This window comes from Scyliorhinus torazame, chromosome 14, assembly GCF_047496885.1.
Source record: "Scyliorhinus torazame isolate Kashiwa2021f chromosome 14, sScyTor2.1, whole genome shotgun sequence".
NCBI lineage: Eukaryota > Metazoa > Chordata > Chondrichthyes > Carcharhiniformes > Scyliorhinidae > Scyliorhinus > Scyliorhinus torazame.
Genome location: NC_092720.1, coordinates 82,795,047 through 82,817,565, shown reverse-complemented (window position 1 = coordinate 82,817,565; position 22,519 = coordinate 82,795,047). Strand labels below are relative to the sequence as shown.

The 22,519-nt window shown below is 47.5% G+C and overlaps 1 protein-coding gene across 1 annotated transcript in view; it reads right to left on the bottom strand.

Moving 5' to 3' along the window:
* Positions 1-22,154, bottom strand: part of LOC140389856 (transient receptor potential cation channel subfamily V member 6-like) — a 218,144-nt gene extending 195,990 nt beyond the window's left edge. The window contains exon 1 of the mRNA XM_072474434.1: positions 21,924-22,154. Coding sequence (XP_072330535.1) covers positions 21,924-22,081 — 158 coding nt within the window. The 5' untranslated portion in view covers positions 22,082-22,154. The remainder of the gene's footprint in view (positions 1-21,923) is intronic.
* Positions 22,155-22,519: the final 365 nt, after the last annotated feature.

Genomic DNA, 22,519 nt, shown 5'->3' with positions numbered 1-22,519 from the left:
GTCTTTTAAAAAACATTTAGATAGTTACATGGGTAAGATGGGTATAGAGGGTTATGGGCCAAGTGCGGGCAACTGGGACTAGCTTAATGGTGAAAACTGGGCGGCATGGACTGGTTGGGCCGAAGGGCCTGTTTCCATGCTGTAAACTTCTATGATTCTATGATTCTATCCCTGCCTTAGCTCATCTATTAGCCAAATATTCATCAATGTCTTTGTTATCTCTAGATCTGACTACTCTATTGAAGTCATAGAATCCCTGTAGTGCAGAAGGAGCCCATTTGACCCATCGAGTCAGCATGGACCCTCCGAAAAAGCACCTTACCCAAGCTCACTCTCCTGCCCGGTCCCCATAACCCTACCGAACCTGCACATAGAATAGAATCACTACAGTGCAGAAGGAAGCCATTCAGCCCATCGAGTCTGCACTGACCCTCCAATGAGCACCGACCGAGGACCACTCCCCCGCCCTATCCCCATAACCCCACCTACCCTTTGGAAACCAAGGGGCAATTTAGCATAGCCAATCCATCTAACTTGCACGCCTTTGGACTGTGGAAGGAAACTGGAGCACCCAGAGGAAGTCCACGCAGACACAGGGAGAAAATGCAAGTTCCACACAGGCAGTCACTCAGAACAAAATTCGACCTGGGCCCCTGGAACTGTGCCACCTTGGCACCCTCCATTGTTCTCCTAGTCAGCCTTTCCCCATCTGTAAATTTGAGCTCATCCAAAGTAGTACTATTTGTATTTTAATAAACATCAAGACCCAATTTCATTCACCGCCACAGTACTCCGTGATTTAAAAAGTGTACAGTGCCATATAATAGGATTGTCTGCTAATTTGAAACCCAGCGAATAAAAGGGACGATAGCAGCATGGATACAATGTTGGTTACGTGACAGGAAACAATGCTACTCCATGCTGATCTATTCACCCACCCAAGGCTCGACTCCAATCAAGAAGGCCAATCTGGAAAAACCCTCCCACACTTTGCAAATTCCTCCTGGACAAATGAATGGGAATCATTGGACGTGACAAACAAATACCTGGGGCGAAATTCTCTGACCCCCCGCCGGGTCAGAGAATCGCCGGGGGCTGGCGTGAATCCCGGGGGCTGGCGTGAATCCCGCCCCCGCCGGTTGCCGAATTCTCCTGACACCGGAGATTCGGCGGGGGCTGCTGGAATGCCTGTCCCGCCGGCGTGGATTAAACACCTCTCTTACCGGCGGGACAAGGCGGCGCGGGCGGGCTCCGGGGTCCTGGGGGGGGGGCGCGGGGCGATCTGGCCCCGGGGGGTGCCCCCACAGTGGCCTGGCCCGCGATCAGGCCCCACCAATCCGCGGGCGAGCCTGTGCCGTGGGGGCACTCTTTTCCTTCCGCCTTCACCACGGTCTCCACCATGGCGGAGGCGGAAGAGACTCCCTCCACTGCGCATGCGCGGGGATGCCGTGAGCGGCCGCTGACGCTCCCGCGCATGCGCCGCCCGGCAAAGTCATTTCCGCGCCAGCTGGCGGGGCACCAAAGGCCTTTCCCGCCAGCTGGCGGGGCGGAAATCAGTCCGGCGCGGGCCTAGCCCCTCAAGGTTAGGGCTCGGCCGGTCAAGCTGCGGAGGATTCCGCACCTTTGGGGCGGCGCGATGCCGGACTGATTTGCGCCGTTTTTGGCGCCGGTCGGCGGACATCGCGCCGCTTATGGAGAATTTCGCCCCATGTCTCAGACCCAGCCCAACAACTGTCTAGCTTTAACATTCCTAGGAAAGAGTAGTCCACCCTGAAGAGGTTCCGTGCCAGCCACAGTATTGACCAACCTCCACAGGGAGACAGCAAACTCTGCACCACATCATAAAAGAATGTCCAATCCACAGACTCTGTGGAGGCCTATCCACACTCTACATAGCAGGACCAGAAGAAACTTGGCTTAAGGACTTTCCATTCATTTGAGACAATAACAGGAAACAGAGAGTAGGGGTGAATGGTTGTTTCTTGGATTGGAGGAAGGTATACAATACTGTTCCCAGGGGACTGCACTAGAACCACACTTCTTCATGATGTCTATTCATGACTTGGACTTGGGGATACCTGGCAAAATTTCAAAATATTTAAACAACATAAACCTGGAAGTGCAGTGAAGGATGGGAAGGATGATGAGAGACTTGCAGAGGATATAGACAGGTTAGCAGGAGGGGCAAATAAAAGGTAGGTGACATTTAACACAGATGTGCAAAAGTGTAAGAGATAAACTGCAGAAATCAGTTGGATTTTAAGGGGGGGTGCAGGAGCAGTGAGATCTGGGCTTTTATGGCACAAATCACAGAAGATTTCAGGGCAGACTAAAAGGCACACGGGATCCTGGGCTTTATAAATAGAGGTAAAGAGTACTAAAGCAAGAAAATTGGGCTGGCCACAACTGCAATTGGGTATCCAATTCCACACATTAGGAACAATATGAAGCCATATAGAGGGTGTTAAAAAAGGTTTACTATAATCGTTCTAGAAATGAGGGACTTCAGTGACATCGATAGATTGAAGAAGCTGGAGTTTTTCTCCTTAAAGAAGAAGGGTTCATAAGGGATTGGTTAGAGGTTTTCAAAATTGGGACGTACCTAGACAAAGCAGATAGAGATAAATGTTCCATTGGTGGATGGGGTCTAGAATCAAAAGGTCACAGACTTAAGGTGACTGGCAAAAAAAATCAAAGGTAGTATGAGGAAAAGATTTCTATGCTACAAGTGGTGATGATCCAAATGCACTACCTGAAAGGGTGGTGGAGATAGTTTCAAATTGTGGGCCGGAATTCTCCTCTATCCAGCGGGGCGGGGCGTCCCGGCGGGATGGAGTGGCGGGAAACACTCCGGCGTCGGGCCACCCCAAAGGTGCAGATTTCTCCACACCTTTAGGGGCCTTGAGGGGCTAGACCCGTGTCGGAGTGGCTTCCGCTCCCCCGGCTGGCGTGGACGGCCTTTGGCCGGCGCGAGTCTGCGCATGCGCGGGAGCGTCAGTGGCTGCTGATGTCATCCCCGCGCATGCGCAGGGGGGTGTCTCTTCCGCGTCGGCCATGGTAAATGATGTGGCCGAGGCGGAGGGAAAAGAGTGCCCCCACGGCACAGGCCCGCCCGCCGATCGGTGGGCCCCGATTGCGGGCCAGGCCACCGTGGGGGCACCCCCCCGGGGTCAGATCATCCCGCGCCCCCCCCCCCCCAGCACCCCGGAGCCCGCCCGCGCTGCCAGGTCTCGCCGGTAAGAGAGGTGGTTTGTTGATCCTCGCCGGCAGGACAGGCATTCCAGCAGCGGGACTTTGGCCCATCACGGGCCGGAGAATCGCCGGCGGGGGGGGGGGGGGGCACACCGACCGGTGCAGCGCGATTCCCGCCCCCGCCAAATATCTGGTGCCGGAGAATTTGGCTACCGGCGGGGTGGGATTCACGCCAGCCCACAGCGATTCTCCGACCCAGCGGGGGGTCGGAGAATCCCGCCTGTGGTTTTCATAAGGTAATTAAATAGGTTGTTCTTCTTCCTGCACCTAGTAGTGCACAAGACAGACTTTTAGCTGTCCCCCATGGAATGTTTTTTTAAAAACCTGGAATAGATCACTTGCCTGTTGCCAGAGGCTTATACCTTGAGGCGCCCCACTCCACATCAAGTATGGCTGACTAAGGATCTCTCCCACTGTCACTTGTGTTGGAAGGATTTTGCGAGTTGATATTCAATCTGTTGGCTGAGTTATGAATGCACCTTCCTTGGCCATCAAGTCTTGGGGTGGGAACGGGTTGGAATTTGGCCCAGCGCCCCTGCACACAGATCAGAGGTGGCCACAGGGGTAGCCGAGTGGAGCTAAATGGGACTGTTCAAAAGGCCTGCCTTGGTCTCTGGGACTATTTCCAGTTGTTTTGTTAAACATTAGACCCACTAGCCTCAACCCTTACACATCCTCACCCATTCCCTATTCATGCCAAATCATGCCATCTCATTGCCCCTCATCCACCCCAAAAGACCCGTCATACCCCCATGCCAACTAATGTCCCCACCGACATCCATGGCCCTTTATAGCCCCATATAGCACCTCAATGGCAACTCATGCTAACCCATAGCACAATCCACCCCATCATCTCTGATAGCCCTATGCCACCTTAATATAAGCTCATGCCAAGCCATGCCAACCCTCCCACCACCCTTTGTCCTCACACCTTCCATGCCTACTCACCAGTGTCCACCATTGACAGACTGCCATTTTCAGATTAAATAAAATAAAGACTAAATATCTATTACAGACTTCACTACACATTTAAGTAACTTGACAGCTTGAGTATTTTTTTTTTACTTCTCATTGACACAGGCAGGCTATTTTTACAATTTTTAAAGGGCTGTACATTTAAATAACTTTGCAACTCAACTTATGAACCAGGAGCAGTAGATCATTCAGTACCTCAAGCCAGCTCCGCCATATAATAAAATCATGGCTGATCTGATTGTAGCCTGAACGCCACAGCCCACCAACCCTCAATGACATTTGACTTCTGCCTTAGTCAAGAATCTATCTAACTCTGCCTTAGAAATATTCAATGACCCTGCCTCCATCACGCTCTGAAGGAGTGTTGTAAAGATTCACAACCCTCAGAATTTTTTTTCTCATCTTCAACTTAAATGGGACACCCCTTACCTATAAACTGAGACCCTAGTTCTATCCTCTCCCGTAAGGTGAACTATTCTTTCAGCGTCCACCTGACAAGCCCTCTCAGGATCTTATATGCTTCAATAAGGTCACCTCTCAATCTTCTGAACTCCAATAGATCCAAGCAACACCTGTGCAACTGTTCCTCAGAAAATAACCCCCTCATCCCAGGTATCAGTCAAGTGAACCATCTCTGAACTGCTTCTAACACATTTATATCCTTTCTTGAATAAGGAGACCAAAAACAAACTCTAGATGTGGGTGGAATTTCCACAAGGAAAAATGGCAAAATGTCAGGTTCTGACTGAAAACTGCATTTTCATCTCCAGAAACACAGCCAGGCTTTCACCCTAGATCTTCTGACACTCTGGGTTGGGTTCTTTGTTTGGTAGGCTATGCTAGCGCCCAAAGTGGTGCCCAGGAGTGATTCCCTCTCCCTTGCCATGCTAATCTATGCACGGCGGGGAGCTCCAAATCCCGTTATTGGATTGCCATTTTGAGCAGGTAGGTGGCCAGATATCAAGGTCCAGCTGCTGGCCACTCTCCACTACACAAATCCCCCCTACCCCCCCCCCCCCCACTGATAATTAGGGGCATCCTCTCTGTCACCATCACGGGAATTGTTGTGTCACTCGCACCACAGCATGCATGGATGAGGGTGACACAACACCACCCCCCATGATCTCCATTCAAACCACCACTGGAGACCCCCTATATCAAACACCCCCATACCAGAGACACCCCTATCAGGGACCCATCCCCCAAAATCTAAATAGGAGTCCAGACAGCTACAGTGAAAACCATTGCTTTTTCACTTACCTGTCCCTTATACCTGCTGCCTCAGACAGAATTGTAGAAAACAGCAGCTGTTACTTCATAGAAAGTCAAGTCACAAGGCTTTAAATCTCCTCAGATCCTTTGATCTGTGAGGCTTCCATTCACTTTCAAAGAGAAATAGCTTTTATACGCTGTAATTGACAGGATAATAGTTTCCAGACAGTAGGTGTTTGGATTGTTCATTTTCATTTCTCTTCACACTTGAATACTCAAGTACTCTGATGTGAACCTAATCATAATGTTTATAAACATCTAGCTATGATTGATGGGTCATCACCATATCAAAAGCAGTTAAGAGCATTCTGCTCAGAAAAAGAGGAAGTGAAAGCACTTAACTCCCAGATATTTATAAACATTCTGGTTCAAATGACCCATTTATAGGGCATGCAGTTAGCTGCTACTGCCAGCAGGGGAGCAAAGAATTAGAACTGGATTGGTGACCATCCCATTTTCTGCCTGACACACAATTCTCTGTTGCGTTGGGAACTTCGCTACTGGTGGTGGAGAATCCATGTGTTCGTCAAAGCAAAAACACATCAGTCTGTCAAGGCCGGGCCTGATGGAGCCACCTCCACAGTGATGGAGGCGCCATATTTAAAGGGCACCTCGCTCTCAACGTTAAGGGCCCACACTAACCACCCACTTCCCCCCCAGACATCATGACCCTCGGTAGAACAGGGGGAACACCCACAACTTTTGAACACAGGGGGCCAACTTCCCCTGCATCACTTGATGGTCGGGCTACCCATCCCGACACTAAGCGGGCACCAGGGTGACCAGGCATCCCCACCATCTTCGTCGACCTTCGGTCATTCCCCCCATTCCACATGCCTCCCATCCCCCCCAACCCCACCCCTTCAACTGCCATGCTGGCACAACAACCCCCATCTCCACTATTAACCCCCCCTTCACATAATGGGAACCCTCCGCCCATGAAATTCCATAAAGATCCTGCCCCAGCAGTGCCAACCTGACCCAGGCAGTGCCAGTGTGTCAGCCATGTTCATACCACGCAGGGGTAATACTCACCTCCGTGCCCATAACAGTCATCATGATTAGTTCTCAAGAACGAATAGCAATTCCTGGCAACGATACACAATACTGGCGGGGGTTAATATCTAACATTTCCGGAAGCATTGGCATTAAGCTGTTTAGTGATATGCAAATTCATGGTAATCAGATTTATGCCCTTTCTGGCTCATTTAAGTATGCCATTCTGGTTCATACCGAATAAGGGTGAGGACCAGATTGCGTCATGTTTTGCGGGCCAAGAGCATAGCGCTTTGTTTGGCACCTGGCCCGAACCCCGCTTAGGGGCTCTCTCGCTATTCTCCTGGCAGGTGCAACAGGGGTACTGGTAGATTCATGCCCATTAAATCACTCTTTACATGCAGCACATTTATATACCAAGTAAAATTTAGATGGGAGACGTGTCAGTCTGTGGTCGCTAATCCATTTGCAATGGTATATTCTTCAATCAAAACAGTTTAAGAACTGCTGAGACAGGACATTGCAAACTGGAGGAGGATGGGAACAGGGACCTAGGAAAGGAGTTTGTGGCAGAGGCCAAAGACATGGGCAAATATTCTCACCTACACTTCCTGCTGGAAAGGTGCAGCAGACCGAAGGCTGCCTCCCAGACCCCTCTCTCTTTCCTGAGGGTTCGGGGAGGCTGCAATGAGGTGAGCTCCCCCAAGGACAGGAGGAAGAGGATAGTCTCTCCAAACAAGCATGTATGGATGGAACCAGGCAACAATAAAAATCAGCAGCAGACGTGTGGTCCCTCCATCCTGGAGATAGTGTGCCAAGAGGATCTAGGACACCCTGGCGTATAATAGGCAAGTAAAACTTTCAGGAGCTAAGCCCACAATCTCTTCCCAATCAAAGCACAGCACACCGTAGGTGAAGCCACCTTGCAGAGCCACTCATTCTCCTCTCCCCAGACACCCCACATCTCCATCTCCGAATGACCAATACTCACCCGATTGCCTTCTCACGTCCATGCCTCGTAGTTACCCAGCACAAATCATGACCGTCCCTCATCTCCACACTAGCCATTCTGAACATTCACACCACTGCTTTCATCCTTGCAGGAGAAGAACGCACTCAACTTGACAAAAAGCAGGGACCTGGGTGGTGGGTGCTGGATAGGGGAGGGGAGGGGATGGGGCTGGTCTTTCAGTGACAGGCACCTTATCAGCCACTGGTAATGCATGCTAACCTGCTCCATTGGGAAGGGCAAGGATGCAGAGTTAGAAATAACCTGCTGAGGCAGCCTGATTATCCTGAGATGCTCAGTCACATAATAGAGAAGTGATCTTGTGCTTACAGAAGACACCGTGCTTGTCTCTTCCCGGTGGATCTCAGAGTCATATTCAACTCTGAATGTTAACCCACTCCACAGATGTTGCCATACCTGCTGAGATTTTCCAGCATTTTCGGTTACTTCATTTGATTTCCAACATCTGCAGTATTCTGTTTAATTTCAGGAAATAAGTCACTGGCACAAAAATCCAGAATTCAGGATTAAAACAAACCTTAATTGCCTTCTTAACTATCTCAACCACTTCCTAATTACTTCCAAAACCAATCCGTCCTGGGAAAGTCAGAGAGAACACGAAGACATTGGGATCCTGACCCAACGGCAGTTTCTGGGACTTGCTGCCTCGTATCCACCTCCGCTGGGAAATTTTGTTGTCGGCCGAATGCTCTGCTTATCCAATATTGGATGTTGGACAAGGAGTATGACAAATCAGAGGCAGGGAAGGGGTTAAGAGTGATGGTGGTGCGGTAGAGCTGAGTGTTATTTGAGTACATGTGAAATCCAACATTGGACTTTCGGACAAGGGGCAACATTTAGATGAGGACTAGGAGAGCCAAGAATAGAGCCTTGGGGAAAAACAGCTACTGCAGGTGATTATCTGGTTATGACTAGACCGATAGCAATTGAACCATGCGAAAGCAGCTGGCCAATATCAAGTATCTTCCTTCAAACAATTTATGAATAGTGGGAAACATAAGGAACCCAGATCAGGGGCAAAATTCTCCCCAAACGGCGCGATGTCCGCCGACTGGCGCCCAAAACGGCGCCAATCAGACGGGCATCGCGCCGCCCCAAAGGTGTGGAATGCTCCGCATCTTTGGGGGCCGAGCCTCAACATTGAGGGGCTAGGCCGACGCCGGAGGAATTTCCGCCCCACCAGCTGGCATAAACGGCCTTTGTTGCCCCGCCAGCTGGCGCGGAAATGACATTCGGTGCGGCGCATGCGCGCATGCGCGTGAGCGTCAGCGGATCGGTGTGCCCCGATCGCGGGCCAGGCCACCGTGGGGGCACCCCCGGGGTCAGATCGCCCCGCGCCCCCCCCAGGACCCCGGAGCCCGCCCACGCCGCCTTGTTCCGCCGGTAAATAGGTACTTTAATTTACGCCGGCGGGACAGGCAATTTCTCGGCGGGACTTCGGCCCATCCGGGCCGGAGAATCGAGCGGGGGGGGCCCGCCAACCGGCGCAGCCCGATTCCCGCCCCCGCCGAGACTTCAACAACCGTCAGGGGCGGGATTCACGGTGGCCAACGGCCATTCTCCGACCCACTGGGGGGTCGGAGAATGACGCCCCAGACCACTGTGGTATCCAACTGGTCACTGCAATAAGAAAGGTTTCACCCTTTAGCGCATTTGCTTTTGCTGGCTTCCCATTCAGGTAAGTATATTTTAAAATCGTATCTTGCTGGTAGATACCAATCTGACAATTAATTTCAGGACCAACTGTCAGGATGATATGTAGAGCACCTGGGGCGTCATTCTCCGACCCCCCCAGCGGGTCGGAGAATGGCCGTTGGCCGCCGTGAATCCCGCCCCCACCGGTTGCCGAAGTCTCCCGTACCGGAGATTGGGCGGGGTGGGAATCGGGCCGCGCTGGTTGGCGGGCCCCCTGCTCAATTCTCCGGCCCGGACGGGCCGAAGTCCCGCCGAGAAATTGCCTGTCCCGCCGGCGTAAATTAAAGTAGGTATTTACCGGCGGGACCAGGCGGCGTGGGCGGGCTCCGGGGTCCTGGGGGGGGCGCGGGGCGATCTGACCCAGGGGGGTGCCCCCACGGTGGCCTGGCCCGCGATCGGGGCCCACTGATCCGCGGGCGGGCCTGTGCCATGGGGGCACTCTTTCCCTTCCGCCTCCGCAACGGCCTCCACCATGGCGGAGGCGGAAGAGACTCTCCCCACTGCGCATGCGCGGGAAACTGTCAGAGGCCGCTGACACTCCCGCGCATGCGCCGCCCCGACATGTCATTTCCGCGCCAGCTGGCGGGGCAACAAAGGCCGTTTCCGCCAGCTGGTGGGGCGGAAATCCCTCCGGCGCCGGCCTAGCCCCTCAATGTTGGGGCTCGGCCCCCAAAGATGCGGAGCATTCCGCACCTTTGGGGCGGCGCGATGCCCGTCTGATTGGCGCCCTTTTGGCGCCAGTCGGCGGACATCGTGCCGTTTGGGGAGAATTTCGCCCCATATTTCTCTGGTTCCTCAGTACACTCAACACCATAAGACCATAAGACATAGGAGCAGAAGTTGGCTATTCGGTCCATCATGCCCGCTCCACCATTCAATCAGATCATCTCTGATCCAATATGACAATCCTCAACACCACCTTCCCACCTTATCCCATAACCCTCGATTCCCTTACTGATTAAAAATCACCCTATCTCAGCTTGAACACATTTAACAACCCTGCCTCTACAGCCCTCTGCAATGAAGAATTCCGCAGGTTCACGACCTTAAAGAGAAGGTATTCTTCATCATCTCTGTCTTATATGGGGCGACCCCTTACTCTGTGATTATGTCCTCTGGTCCTAGACTCTCACACAAAGGGAAACAATCTCTCAGCATCTACCCTGTCAAGCCCCTGAGAATCCCATATGTCTCAATAAGGTCACCACGCATTCTTCTCAACATCCACAAATACAGGCCCTACTCAACCTCTCCTCATAGGAAAATCGCTCAATACCCGAGATCAACCTATTGAACCTTCTCTGGACTGACTCCAATGCCAATATATGTTTTCTTAGATAAACGGATCAAAACTGTTCACAGTATTCCATATGTTCTAATGGGTTTTTTTGCATGGTTCTGGCCCAGCCAGGGACTGGTTTAGCACAGAGGGCTAAACAGCTGACTTGTAATGCAGAACAATGCCAGCAGCACGGGCGTCATTCTCCGACCCCCCGCCGGGTCGGAGAATGGCCGTTGGCCGCCGTGAATCCCGCCCCCGCCCCCGCCGAAGTCTCCGCTCCCGGAGATTGGGCGGGGGCGGGAATCCGGCCGCGCCGGTTGGCGGGACCCCCCGATGGATTCTCCGGCCCAGATGGGCCGAAGTCCCGCCCAGGAATTGCCTGTCCCGCCGACGTAAATCAAACCTGGTATTTACCGGCGGGACCAGGCGCCGTGGGCGGGCTCCGGGGTCCTAGGGGGGGCGCGGGGCGATCTGACCTCGGGGGGTGCCCCCACGGTGGCCTGGCCCGCGATCGGGGCCCACCGATCCGCGGGCGGGCCTGTGCCGTGGGGGCACTCTTTCCCTTCCGCCTCCGCCACGGCCTCCACCATGGTGGAGGCGGAAGTGACTCTCCCCACTGCGCATGCGCGGGAAACTGACAGCAGCCGCTGACGCTCCCGCGCATGCGCTGGGAAACTGACAGCGGCCGCTGACGCTCCCGCGCATGCGCCGCATTTCCGCGCCAGCTGGCGGGGCAACAAACGCCATTTCCGCCAGCTGGCGGGGCGGAAATCCCTCCGGCGTCGGCCTAGCCCCTCAATGTTGGGGCTAGGCCGCCAAAGATGCGGAGACTTCCGCACCTTTTTGCCGGCGCGATGCCCGTCTGATTTGCGCCGGCTTTGGCGCCAGTCGGCGGGCATCCCGCCGTTGGGGGAGAATTTCGCCCCACGTGTTCAATTCCCATACCGGCCTCCCCGAACAGGAGCCGGAATGTGGCGACTAGGGGCTTTTCATAGTAACTTCATTGAAGCCTACTTGCGACAATAAGCTATTATTATTATTATATTCCATTTCCTTTGGAATTAAGGCCAACATTCCATTTCCCTATTACATGCTGAACTTGCGTGCTAGCTTTTTATGATTTATTCACGAGGACCCCCAAATTCCTCTGTGCTACAGTTTTCTGCAGTCTTTCTCCATTGAAATAATGTTCAGCTCCTCTATACTTCCTACCAAAGTGCATAACTTCACATTTTCCTCCGTCTGCCATGTTTTTGCCCACTCACAACCTGTCTATACCCCTCTGTCGACCCTTTGTGTCATCCTCATCCCTTGCCTCCCAACCTATTTTTGTGTCATCCGCAAACTTGGCAATAATGTATTCACGTCCCTCATCCAAGTCATCAATATATATCAGGCATTGTCAAACTCGGGGGCGTGACCTGCGGGTGGGTCGCGGGTGGATGTCGAGAGGGTCGCGGAACCATCCGTCGTGGGGCTCCAGGCAAAGCGCGTGAAATGGCCGCTTCCGATCGCGCAATTCTGCGCACAACCGCCGCAGCAGCCGGCTGTTAATAATGCCGTCTGCAAGCGGCCTTCAAAATGGCGTGATCATGTAAAAAAATTGCGGCCACACTGCGCATGCGTGCCCGATTATCAGCGCACATGCGCAAAACTATGCGCATGCGCACCGATGATCGGGCACACATGCACAGTGCGGCCGCTTTTTTTTTTAAACAGTCGCAGCTTTTGTTTTACAAGTTCGGGGGGGGGTTTATTCATGTTATTCATTTACTTTATTCATTTAATTTTTTTTTTTTACAAGTTCGGGGGGAAGGGTTTATTTGATAAAATCTTACAGGAAAAAAATGCAGAACTTTGGACAGGTTGAGACTCCATACTTTCCGACACCGGAAGGCTTCACCTTCATCCAACAGGTTCCATTGGAGGAGCGTGTACGAGGCCCAATGGGACCCAAAACCATTTCCTCCATTTTTGTTAGCAGCAAACAAGGTAAGAGAAAATGGTGGGTCGCGCAGGTAGCCCGGCGTGGGTCGTGAACGTCAACCGGCGTGGGTCGCGAAGGTCAGCCGAGTTGGGTCCCAAAGGTTGGCCGGTTCGTAAAAATGGGTCCCCGGAAAAAAAGTTTGAAGAACGCTGATATATATTATGAATAATTGTGGTCCCAGCACTGATCCCTGTGACACTCCACTAGTTACAGGTTGCCATCCTGAAAATGCACCTCTTATCCCAATTCTGTATCTTCCATCAGTTAGCCAATCCTCTGTCCATGCTGGTATCCTACCCTAACACCATGCCCTCTTATCTTATTAAGTAGCCTTTTGTGCAGTACCTTATCAAATGCTTTTTGGAAAACAAAGTAAATTACACCTACTGGTTCCCATTTATCTATCCTGCTCATTACCACTCAAAAATTCAAAAACATTTGTCAGGCATGATTTCCCCTTCATGAAGCCATGCTGATTCTGCTTACTCGGAGTAAGCAGAGTCTAAATGTTCTTCTATTGGACTCTTCACATTTTCCCAATGACAGATGTTAAGCTAACTGGCCTATAGTTACCTGATTGTTGCCTCCCTTTTTGAATAAGGCTATTAGATTCACAGTTTTCCAATGCGCTAGGACTTTTCCAGAATTCAAGGATTCTTGGAAGATTACTACCAGTGCATCCAATATCTCTGTAGTTACTTCCTTTAATATCCTGGGATGCAACCCATCAGGTCCAGGGGACTTATCAGCCTCTAGCCCCATTTGTTTCCCTAGTACTTTTTTCTCTAGTGATAATTATTGTATACATTTCCTCCCCCCTTTTGCCCCTTGATTATTTAGTATTTTTGGAATGGTATTACCTTCTTCCACCGTGAAAACGAATGCAAAGTACTTGTTTAACTCATCTGCCATTCCCTGGTTTCCCATTATTATTTTCCCTGTCTCATTCTCTCAGGGGCCTATGTTCACTTTGGCCTCTCTCTTCCTTTTTATATATTTAAAGAAGCTCTAGCTGTTTGTTTTTACACTACTTGCTAGTTTACCCTCATATTCTATCTTCTCCAATTCCATAATTTTGTGTTCATATTTTGTTGTTTTTTAAAACTTTCCCAATCCTCTGGCTTATTACTAATCTTTGCCATATGTTTTTTTTTTCAGTTTAATGCCATCCTTAACTTCCTTGATTAACCATGGTCGATTTATCCCCTTCCTAGAATCTTTCTTTCCCAATGGGGGTATATCTTTGTTGTGAGTCATAAACTCTTTCCATAAACAGCTGCCATTTCTGATCAACCATCTTTCCTGCTGAACACCTCTCCCACGCCACTCCAGCCAAGTCTGCCCTCATTCCTTTATAATTACCATTATTTAAGTTTAGCACAGTTGTTTCTGACCCAAGTTTCTCACTCTCAAACTGAATGCTAAATTCTACCATGTTATCTTCATTGTTTCCTAAGGGATCTTTTACTCTGAGATTGCTTATTAAACCCGCCTCTTGACACATTTCCAGATCCAAAATAGCCTGATCCCTGGTCGGATCCACCAAACTCAGGAGAAACTAATCTTGCAGTGAGAGCAGTAATAAAATAGTTAGGTCACCTATTTACATCTACAAGAGTCTAGCACCCCTGGTGTGGGAAATACATGCCAATTTTACAATCTTCACCAACATGGCAGGTGGCATACTTTGAGCTTCTGCCTTCCACATGGGTGGCTTAGAAGGTCACTTTATAAGTAAAATGTGTGCTTGTGGTCAGAAGCAGCTGTATTCTCTTTGTCTTAGGAATCAACAGCATATATTGTGATCAAGAAAGCAACTATTATGAAAACATTGAAAAAAACTAACACCTACAGATACCCAAAATGAGCAAGGAGACAGAGAAGACTGGTCCATATTTATAGCTCCAAGGGAAAGAGAATGCTTTCCCAATACTGAAAAAAGGCAAATTGGGAAGTACAGGTCAGGTGGGCAACTATTGGTGTGATATGTATTTTAGGAGATGTTACTAATGTCCATCAGTTACCATTTGTTTGTCAGTAACTGCTCAGGACTTCTGGAATTTTTCAGGAAGTAACTAACCAGCTTGTGGCGTATAAAATTGAGCTGCTGTGTTTGCCTAGACTTTCTATATTTCAAAATTAATTAATTTAACCATATGAATTTTGGGATCTTCAGAGTGTAGGTTATACACATCTACAAATTCGATGGGCAGGAAAAAAGCAAATCAGGCCTGCAATGCCTAATGACAAGAGCATCATGACTGGATACTTTCGATTGGATTTTTGTCTTTTAGGTAAGTAGCTGGAGTTGGGAGATTTGCCAGCTCAGCGCATCCACCTTGGGGGAAAGTGCTTGCGAAGATGGAATTTTGGGCTGCAGTCAGACCTGCTGACCCCGGAATGAGTTCAGAAGCAGGAAGAGCTGCTGGGTGCCTAGGCGGGCTGTTTAAAATGCTCACTTCAGTGTCATGACACACCCTCTCAATTGTAATAAAAACAGTAAGGCCTCACTCACTACTTACACCTCCTCATCATTTAAATACATCCCATCTATGCCTCCCATGGCAAGCTATGACACTTCCATGCCCATTCACCCACTAGAGGAGCGTCAATAAGATGCATCAAGAAAGTTTTTAAAGGTCAGTCATTCATACATAATTTTCCACTTTAAAAACAAACCTGTTTCGCTGCAGGTCAGAAAAGTATCAGTCATTCAGGTATTTTAAAATATTGATAGCAGAAATTGGAAGCATTTGAAACCTATTTATCCTGCAGAAATAAACATTGTGCAATTGACAGAAGGGATCAGAGAGCTAGACCTCTCTGGGACTACAATACTTTAAAAGATGGCCCAACACAGTTTAACCAAGTTAAGTGCCATTTCTCCATTTCATGGCCCAATCTCCAAATGCATCAAAATATTTTAGCATTTGATTGTACTGGCTTATCATTGTACAAATTGTGGTGCCATCTGCAAATTTACTGACCACACCTCCAACAACCCCTGCCCATGTCATTAACAAAGAAAACAAATAGTAGCAGGCCTAGGACTGATCCCTGGGGGACACCAGTAGTCTCATGTCATCAGGCTAAACCGTATGTGTTAACTACACTTCTTGACTATTCAATTGTACCAATTCCGAATGCAGTGAATCAAATTGCCACTGACATCACAGGATTCTCTGTTGACATAACCAAGTGTAAGTTTCCCATCAGTTCCAGGTCAATAATGTCCATGAATCACGACCCCACTGACATCCTCAAAATCCCCTCTTATACTTGTATGCACCTTCTTTGTGCAGAGGTCATGCTATGTGATCATAATGGCTCTGTCCCTTTCCCTGTGATCATAAAGGGTATCTCTTACAAACCGTCCTTGTACCTTCCCTAGAATGTTGCCAGGGTGAGAGACATCAGGCTCCTTGGCTCTGATTTGTCCCTTTTTTCAAAGTAGAGATTGCATGAACTAGCTTCCACTCACAGGAATTATCCTCAACTCTACTGAACCTTTAAAGATACAGCCATGGGGGGTCACAGAGCACCTGCCTCATTTCCACAATCATCCTTGGATGGATATTATTTAGACCCTGAAGCCCCAGAAATTTTGAGCTTTTATAATCTATTAACGTTGCCGTTTCAATGATAAATTGATTCAATTCGGAGGGTCAAACACTTTGAAAATTTGCTTCTTTGATAGAAGTATAGACTGATGTAAAATAGTAATTTAGGATCGGCCGGAATACGGCCAATATTCTTTATTGGCCTTGCATGATTCGGAATAGTTTTCTGGCTTCTAACAGATTTGAAAAAATGCTACTTTTACTATCATAATTGCATACAACTTTCTATTCTATACATTTCTTGACCACCTTTTTTGATGCTTTAATCTCACTCAGTTGTGTATAATATACTAGTCCCTGGATTCCTGCGAGTTAAATTCCTGAAGTGTGCAGAATGTCTGTTCCAATCTGATTTGCCTCCTCTCGTCAACCGTAACAGCTTTGCTTTAACACATGCCCTTCTTTTAACCATTGGAACATATATAACTTCATTCTGTTTGATTCAAAAATACATAAGCCCTTGATCCACATTACTGGATTGCCTACCCAATAGGCAAATTTTCCAAATCCTCATCCATTTTTGTTAAATTAGCTATCTTGAAATCAGGGACCAACATGAGATTGGCAGCAGCCTCGGCTTAGACAATAAGTTTAAACCCAATTCTATTGTTCCCAGAGCTGGCTAGGTGTTCCCCACTGATGCAGCACACCAGCTTGTCTATTGTTCTCTTATTTCTTCCCAATCTCACACTGGCCATTCTGAATCAACATTTTCATCAATCGAAGAATCACTATGCTATATTTACTTTTACTATCTTTCAAATGAATCTTTCTCAACATACAAGATATCCTGACCTCCTTGTTCAACTGCTATGGTCTAAGTCTTGATATGTTTCCATTTTTACTCAATGATATACCTTTTCTTACCCTGGAAGGAATTCCATTGCCGTTTGGAAGTTTCACTTGTAATTCAGGTTTTCATTTAACCTTTCCTAGAATTTGACTTGTAACCTTCAAATTTGCACCGCCAAAGTCTTTCCCATCCATGTTGTTACTTTTGCGTTTAAGCAAGTTCAAACAACAGTTCAAAAAAATTCTTCATTGGTTGTAAAGCACCAAGACTTGCTGAGGTTACGATAGGCACTGTACTGTTTAAGTCAGGCTTTCTTTCAAATCGAAGCACAAAAATCACTTGTTTCCAAATCTTCATCCATTTCAAAGTTAGTAATTGGTACCAATAGATTGCCAAGTACGAAACTAATACTTGTGCTAAACGGCAGGGGCCAGTTTCAGACCAGTATTATTTTGAAAGGAGGCACCCAGTTGTACATGTGACTCCAGACCCACAGCAATGTGGTTGACTCTCAAATGCCCTCAGGGATAGGCAATAAATGCTGGCCCAGCCAGCGATGCCCACATCCCATGGACAAATTTTTAGAAAATCCGAATACATCTGCACTGAAGCTTTCTGCACTCTTTCTCCATTTATATAATATTCAGTTCCTTTATTCTTCCTTCCATTTATATAATATTCAGCTCCTTTATTCTTCCTACCAAAGTGCCTTTTCCTACATTACATTCCATTTGCCAAGTTCTTGCCCACTCATAACCTGTTTATATCCCTCTGTAGACTCGGAGTCATCCTCACCACTTGCCTTCCCACCTATCTTTGTGTCATCCGCAAACTTGGCAACAGCGCATTCGCTTCCCTTGTCCAAGTCACCAATTTATATCAGAAATAATTGTGGCTACACTGATGTGTGTGGCACTCCATTAGTTACAGGTTGCAATCTTTAAAATGCCCCTCTTATCCCAATTCTCTGTATTGTATTAGTTAGCCAATCCTCTACCCATGCTAATATAACATCCCCAACATCATGCGCTCTTATCTTATGACGTTGCCTTTCCAGTGGTACCTGATCAAACATAGATTGTAAGTGCAAAATCCAAACCTAGATTGTATGTGCGAAATCTAAAGATTTCTGTCTTGAGCATGCTGAATGACTGAGCTTCCACAGCCCTCTGGGATGAAGAATTCCAAATATTGATCACCTTCTATGAGTGAAGAAATTCTTCCTCATCTCAGTCTTAAATGGCCAATCCCTTAGATTCTGAGAAATCCTTAAAGGGCCACTACAGGCCCCACTTAAAACAGAGAAAACAGTTTGCAAATAATTTTATGGGATCAGTGATATGAAAAATTATGCCCTACCTCCCCAACCTCCCATGTATGGCCCACGATTCCTCCCCAACTTTACTGGGCTGGCTGGGCTATTCAGTGGAGCCTTCAGATTTCACACCTTTTGATAAGCAATTTGATCCATGTGAAGCCATATCATGAAAGTTGATCAAGCTTTGGATTATTTCCATCAGATGGCGTGAGGCTCACCCCACCTGATTGCCACGCAATGGAAGCAGTCACACAAGAATTTACCTCATTGCATCCACTACAAAGCTCACGCCCCATTTGAATAGCATTGGCATTATTTTGCAACCCTGATTTAATGAATGTTATAATTGCAGCATTGCTCAAAAACAAGAAATACTTGGATACCTAGAGACCTTGGCAACCATATATAGCAAGAAATCTGGGGGTGAATTTACATGGTGGGGTTTTCCTAACTGTGCACCTTAATATTTGCAAAAATAATGCAGAATCCCTAGAAAACTGGCTAAATGCGATCTCTGAAATCTCTCCAGGGTTTCTATGATTCTTTTGCCAGTTATGTGCAAGGTTGATAAACACCTGGTGAGGCGAGTGAGATGCCAAGGTTTTCCCAGCAGCAACATCAGCTCTAATGTCACTCCTTCCTGAGAAAGATGCCACCTCAAAGAAATGTTTGTGGAACAACATCTTTGCTGAAAAGCAAGAATCTGAGATCATGGTTTTAAAACCCTGTCAAAGTTAAATTACATATTCAGCTGAATGAAGGTCAGGCACATCAAATTTAAACTTTTCCTCTAAAAAGTAATGATATAGGTGCTTGCCGTTTCAAAATCATGCCTGAGGAACAAGGTGGCCCAATTAATTACTCAGACCAGAGTTACACTGTTTTGCCATTCAACTAAATTTGCCATGTTCAAAAACTCAAGACACTGTGGGCGGGATTCTCCCGCAATCGGCAGGATGGCCCGACGCCAGCGCCAAGAACGGTGCGAACCACTCTGGCGCGGGCCACCCGGAAGTTGCGGAATCCTCTGCACTTCCAGGGGCTAGGCCTGCGCCAGATGGGTTCGCGCTGCACCAACTGATGCCGAAGGGCCGGCGTCTTCGGGCGCATGAGGGATCCTCCCCCCCCACCGAGGACCGCACCAGCCGTCCTACTAGCCAGGTCCCACCATGTGGAACCACGTCCATTTCACGCCGGCGGGACGGGCTGAAAACGGACGGCTGCTCTGCCCATCGGGGCCCGGAGAATTGCCAGGGGGGCCAACGGCCTCCGACCGGCGCGGCATGATCCCTGCCCCCGCCCGAAAACCGGCGCCGGAGAATACGGCAGCTGCCGTCAGAGCGGGATTCATGCCACCCTCTGGGTATTCTCCGACCCGGCAGGTGGTCGGAGAATCCCGCCCTGTATTCTAGATCTGGATGGTTGGCATGGTGATGCACATCCCCATTGACATTAATACCCACAACACATTTATCCAAAGTTGGGCAACTAAAAAGAGTTTTCGGCATCTCATGTGTGAAAACACATCTTCCACAATGACATTTTCTCATTTGGCTTCACAGAATATGACTCAGTTCCTCAGCTGCTGCTGTTACACAGCAGAAATCAGGAAGAAGTGTGAAACCATCTAGGTTTCATTCCTCAGACTAAAATACACTCAGGCATGTAATAGAAATCTTTATCTTTAACTGGGATTGATACAATTTAACCAAAGAATCCACATTGAGAGTTTGGCATTGACTTGTGTTTTGTGGGCTCCCTGATGGATTTCATACACCTCTCTGTTGTGGTCACATGGTGATATTATCTCAAAACCAGCATTCCATGTAGCCAAAATAAATGTAGAGTATCATGTGCAAACATCTTTATCCCCTGATGCATACTTTGGCAATTTTTCATTTTAAGTTCCTTGTACCTGCTGTACCACAGTGCAGATTCATTACTACAGGACCGACAATTCAAATGTGTCCTGATTTAAGCAGGTAGCAAATATAATTGGGTAAATGTAACCACCCACTCAGCCAGTACACTATACTGCACAGCAATCTGTATTTTATATTTGCAGTTTCCTTCAGGGAGAAGGAAAGATTTTTTTAATTCACCTGACTGAGGAACATTTAACTTATGTCACACAATGTAAACAGAGTTATCAAGTGTATGACAACACTACCAAGACTTTGTATGCTGAAGGTAAATCCAAATGCCTTTGATCCAAGCGGATTTCCAACGGACCAAACAACTTTGCATTCATTTTTATTAAGTGAAAAATCCTAAGACATGCAGATGGATATCAATTGCAATAAAATGTTAGGTTTTGCACTAAAGAAACTGGAACTATAAATGTTTTTACAATTCTTCACCTGGTGAATTCCAATCTCAGCTAAGTCAAATTAGAAGAACAATGCAGAGTACAGACTAAAAACATGGAACCTGAGGGACCATGGAGGGGAAAAATTAGGGAATGGTTTCGCAGCTGATTATTGAATAATATATTTAGGGGCCTTGCAACAAGTCATCTGCCTAACATTTGATTTTGTGAATGGGGGAAATCCCACAGAAAGAAAGGATGGTTTGCTTTGTATATATCATTATAATATATCATTTCAAATTGTAATTTTAAATGGTCAACATGTTGATTACAGTAAATGTTTTTGAACATATAATTACTTGTTACATTGCTGTCAAATTATGAATTGTAGGTGGACAAGCTGGTCCACTATTTTGTGGTCGAACTAAAAGTAATAAAGACACAAAATTGTTCCTTAGAAAGCAAGGTGGGACACACATAAAATTGTTCAAAAGTTTCTGTTTTTGAATGCATCATAAAGGATAAAAGACCATTTACCAACAACCCCCCCCCCCCCCCACACACACACACACACCATGAGAAAAAGATTGTTTACTTTGTTAGTAGTTTATCAAATTTCTAAACCTAATATTCCACCTTTTTTTTATTCGTTCATGGGATATGGGCACCACAGGCTCTGCCAGCATTCATTGCCCATCCCTAAGTGCCCTTGAGGGGGCAGTTAAGAGTCAACCACATTGCTGTGGGTCTGGAGTCACATGTAGGCCAGACCAAGTAAGAACACAGATTTCCTTCCCTAAAGGACATTAGTGAACCAGATTTTTACGACAATCGCCAAGGGTTTCATGGACGTCATCAAACTTTTAATTCCAGATTTTTTTTATTGAATTCAAATTTCATCAACTGCTGTGGTGGGGTTTGAACCTTAGTCCCCAGAGCATTACCCTGGGTCTCTGGTTAACTGACCCAGTGACAATACCACTACACCACTGCCTCCCAATTTTATCAAAGGTAGAGTTAATGGCAAAGTAAACAAACCCTCACAGATGCAAGACTAGACAACGGTTGCCAATCCTTATACACAACATTAAATTATTTGCATTTCAATTAAACTATCCAAACAACACACGGCATAACATAAATATCTATACTCAGTTATTACTTATACAGCAGTGTTGCAGAGTCCTAGGTTTATTATTAGTAGCAGGAAAAATAAATAAGATAGAAAAACAATTCCAAACAACATATAAATGCACAACATTACATTTCTGAAAGTATGTCTAACTATTGTTGAAACCACACACTTAACGGCTGTCCAAGATATTTTCGCCCGGGTTTAAGTGCATTTGAAAACAAGCTCCTTTCTCCAAGTATTTTATTTCACCTTACACTTACCCTCTATTTTTCACTTCAAACACGTTATTAAAATTTTTCTGCCGGCCTCCCAGTCCAACTTTGTCAGATGCACTGTCCTTGGATGCTGACTGGGTGGGTGAAGTTGGATTTTTCAATCTGTTGAGGAAACAGTCAATTGCTTTTCTGAATGCAGCCATCTTAATCGTTTTTTTTAATATTCATTATCGCGTATTCTCTGTAACGCCATCCCAAATGTTTCTCGGTGAAATCTGGAAATACCTAAACATCCAGAGTCCCATTGCCATAATCACTCAGGTCTCTCCTCCATCACAGCGCCTCTCTGGTCACTCGCTCTCAGAGGCTGTATTATACACCTGGAGGCTGACGTCAAGCTGCTGCCTGCCGGCACCAGACAAGGATGAGTGACAACAATGCAGGACTTTTACTTTCACTTAACTCACGCAACCTCTCCACATTGACGCTGCACAAAAAGCACGACTAAAAATGCTTTCATTTTTAACGCAGGGAGGAGAATTTCAGTTACCTCCCTTTTACTGGTCTGCTGGATGGAGCTAACAAAAAGGCAGGATTAAAAGCAATATTACACTTTTGAACCGCGTGACTGTTCTATGGGA